The sequence below is a fragment of the Asparagus officinalis genome, chromosome 8, assembly GCF_001876935.1.
Source record: "Asparagus officinalis chromosome 8, Aspof.V1, whole genome shotgun sequence".
NCBI classification, from domain to species: Eukaryota; Viridiplantae; Streptophyta; class Magnoliopsida; order Asparagales; family Asparagaceae; genus Asparagus; species Asparagus officinalis.
The window spans coordinates 19036876-19040895 of NC_033801.1; the positions used below are offsets into that span (position 1 = coordinate 19036876).

Below are 4020 nucleotides of genomic sequence, written 5' to 3' on the forward strand. Positions count from 1 at the left end.
CCCTCTATCCGATCTCTGGCCACCCTTCCATAGTGGATGCACCTTTTGTTGTTCACACGAATAGATCTACCTCATAAGCAGCCTTGGCGAACAAAGACTCCTCACTTTCATGTCGCACTCATGGCCTCTCGCTGCTGCCAGATTAACCGCTGACAACCACAGCATTCTTCAAAACTCCAATATTGGTTGTTTGTAGTCACCGTGGATTTAGATTTGAGCCAAGCATGATGTATCACACTAAGATTCCACATTTTCTTCTTCTTCCTCCTGGCCTTTGTACAGTCGCTGATCTTAAATTTTGCATGACTTTGGCCTCTATCTTGGAAACCGGCTTCTGTATCCATCACCGTGGGCTTTGATACCAGTTGTAGGGGAATCAATGATCCTCGATTCCCGATCCTCACAACCCAGAGATCAAACCACAAGTTCACAATATAGAAAACCATAAAAGAAAGAAGAGGAACACCGAGATTTATGTGGTTCAGTTGACCACGTTCAACCGACATCCACGGGGCAACAATATGAGAATCAACTATGTATATGGTAGAGCACTGGAAGAGGGATCACTCATCCCTCTCAATCTCTCAACCTCACATACCTACATAGCATCTCTCTCATATTCTATTCAAAACCCTCAATCTCATCTCAAGCCCTCTCACATGATACTCTTATAGCGCTAAACCCTAGCACTAACACCTTGGCACTAACTTAGCCCACAGGTCCACCGGGATACTAAAACAGACATGAGATACATCCCAACACTACTCCATGAACTGCAATTACAGCGAACCAAAATAGAGTAGATTTCATAAAACCACCTGTCATCAACTTTTGGATGTTTTAGAGAAAATCCCTCTAAACATTATAAATCACATAAAGCCCCTAAACTTTCAAAATTATACAAAACTACACTGAGCTATTAAAAGTTGCCATAAATGACTAAATTATCCTTGAAATATCAAGTATATGTAGCGGCAAAGTTGTCTAAATCATGTCACACACGAGGCTCACAACATAAACTGTCAACTTCTATCATGGTGTGTAAATGAGACAATTTAAGAGGGGTATCTCTGATTTATAAAGTTTAGGAGGTTTTTGCGCAAAACAACATAAATTTCAGGTTTTTCTGAAATTTACCCACCAAATTTTGATATAGAAGGAAGTTAAAGAACTCACCTGAGGCCATCTCCCTCCAAAATGCCAAGAAAGTCTCGCCTCCAGGAGCACTGCAGCCATTCGCCGGCCTTCATCAATCCATCGATCTGACCACATATTTGACCACAGCACCTGAAACTTCACGTCCTTCATCCTCTCGGACATCGCCCATTCCCCCAAATCAAAGCTATAATTCAACCCATTTCCTACTGCTATAACCCCCTCCCTCCCAGCATTATACCTCATCAAACTCCTGTAAACCTCAGCAGCATCTTTCCCATTCTCCGACCTCAAACAACAAACCTTAACCAACCAACCAAAAACAATCCGCGAATGCATTACCAAATCCCCAACAACTGGCATTTCTAAAAACCTAAATGGGAACGCCGGAAGCTCAGCAGGCGAAGAGTCAAGAAACGTAACGCTTCTCACTGAACCGGAATTCGCCGATACCCAATTCATCGCAGCTCCCCATGCCGAATCATGCAAAACCAAATGCACGGGTTTTCTCAGCGACATTTCGTCAAACACCTGTCCTACAACTCGACCAAACAATTCCGACACAGACCCACCACCTATCTGAGGTTCCGGAATCTCCCCAGTCTCAACCAGCTGATCAAATGCCCAAAATATCCCCTTCGCTCTAATTTCCCGCCAAATCCTGAAAAGCCAATTGACATTCCCACTGGCTCCGATCCTTTCGGAGAAGCCAGAGCCGGGGAGATCGATGGCAATGCTGCGGATTCCTGCGGCGGAGAGAGACGGCATTACGTTGCGTGAATGAGTAGGAGCTGCAGGCCGAGGCCGTGGAGGCAACGAGCACGGTCTCTGCGTCAGGTGCGGAGTCCGAGGGCCGTCTTCGATGATGAGCAGCTGGGTGGGACTGAAGAGTTGGGTCTGGGGATTGGATCTTGAGCGAGTTTCCCGGGCGAGGTAGTGGCGGCGGAGGTCGGCGGGGAGGTTGAGGATATTGGAGTGGGGGCCGCTGGGGCGGAGGAAGGAGAAGAAATAATGGCGGCGAGGGTGAGCGAACAGAGTGAGGTAGGCCCAAAAGGAGAGAGCTTTGGCTAAAGATTTCGCCATTAAAGTTTCAGAGAGAGAGAGAGAGAGAGGAGGTGGAGCTGAGAATGGGCTTTGGGTTCAGTGTTAACCTGTTGATGATGATGACAGAGGAACTGGAAAAGGGAAAGTGTTAACCGATGATGATGACGGGAGGAAGTGGAAAAGGGAAAGCGTTTGGGTCCCGCCGGGAATGATTCCTGTCGTGGGCCCGCTTGAGTGGACTGTCTTTTCATTACCCTTCCAAGGTTGCTACTTTATCTTTGCTTTTATTAATTTCACTTAAATACCCTAATAGTTTCCCCTAATTAGCCCTCATATACTTTCAATTGTTTTTGACCGCGTCGTAACTCTTAAAGATTTTAAAATTTACACTTTAATGCTATTAATTAGTTATGCAAACCTTTGAATTTACTCTGAACATTCTCTTGCTCATTCATATGCTAAATTTAGGACATTCTAACTTTTAATATTGTTAAGCCTACTAAAATCTTATTTCAGGACAGAATTACGATAGATTTACAAGAGAATTATGATGTTTTTATTTGTAAACTAACAAAATTTAAGTGTTAAAAAAATTATAAACTTAGCACGTGAGTGTTGCATGAGAACTTTTGGAGAGAGAGGATTCTCTCATTTACATAACTAAGGGCATTTCAATGCGAGTAAAGGAAACGTGTAGGGAAACTACTGGTATTTAAAGTGCAATTAATCCTTCATTTTAAAGACTTTTTTTCCTATCTAGCTATAGAAGAAAGATTATCTAGCAAAGGGCCTTGTTTCCAAAGAAATTTAAAGCAAATTTAGCAGAGTAAAAAGTAATTATTTATGTTTGGGAGTCTATTTGCATTTGAAGCTAATCAAGGGTGATTTCTATTGAGAGCAAGGAAAGGCTTTTTCTATTTCCAATTTTCAGTCATGGACATGGCCAAAATTGCGGGTGATGCCGCAATACTTCGGTGATCACCAACATTCTGCGACCGCAAACGAGACTTACAGACATGATTTGTTGGTTGAGGTCTCGTCACGACTTCCCGCCAAATCTCTCTACCGCTTCACCTGTGTTTCAAAAGCTTGGAACGATATCATCGTCGACGATGATTACTACCGCAAGAAGCTACCCTCACGCCTCACCCATGCCGGGACTTAATACAAAGTACATTATCATGCGGGGTAAATAACCAAGAGGATCCCATAGGCGACGACTTTAACACGACTCTAGCATTTGTATCAACTCATGGTGAATTAGTTATGGTAGGCTCTCGCTACGGTTTAGTCCTCTGTCGAAATTGTAAGACAAACTACTAATCTGACGAGTTCCTTTACGTATGTAACCTTGTCACCAAGAAATATGAGAAAATACCATAACATTATGCTATCATTGGCCTTTGATCTCCGTCTCTCTCGTCCTATTACAAGATCATGGCAATCTCACTGTGGTACATTGGAAATACCAAACAAGCAGAGATTCTATCATCTAAGACCCACAAGTGGGTAACACTGATTTGTGAGAGTTGCTCTTTTACCACTTGTTGGGTACTTGAGAAGGGTGGTGGACACTAGGAAGTATTTTTTTATTTTTAGTAGTACAACACTCAATAATCCCTCTAATACAAATGCTCTCTCTACCTAGAAACTACTAAATTACTACTCTCTCTCTCTCTCTCTCTCTCTCTCTCTCCCCCTCCCTCCCTCTCTCTCTCTCTATCTCTCTCTCTCTCTCTCTCTCTCTCTCTCTCTGGATGAGATGATTACAGCTAGCTAATATAGCTTATATAGATCTCCTAAACCGGTTGGTAAACACTA

The 4020-nt window shown here is 43.1% G+C and overlaps 1 protein-coding gene across 2 annotated transcripts in view; it reads right to left on the reverse strand.

The window, feature by feature from the left end:
• LOC109851471 (protein AUXIN RESPONSE 4) overlaps positions 1-2369 on the reverse strand; it is a 16268-nt gene extending 13899 nt beyond the window's left edge. The window contains exon 1 of one of the 2 annotated variants that reach the window (XM_020421609.1): positions 1177-2362. In XM_020421609.1, the coding sequence (XP_020277198.1) occupies positions 1177-2238 (1062 nt within the window). In that variant the 5' untranslated portion in view covers positions 2239-2362. Of the gene's footprint in view, positions 1-1176 lie in introns of both variants that reach the window. The other variant, XM_020421610.1, reaches the window with a different exon arrangement.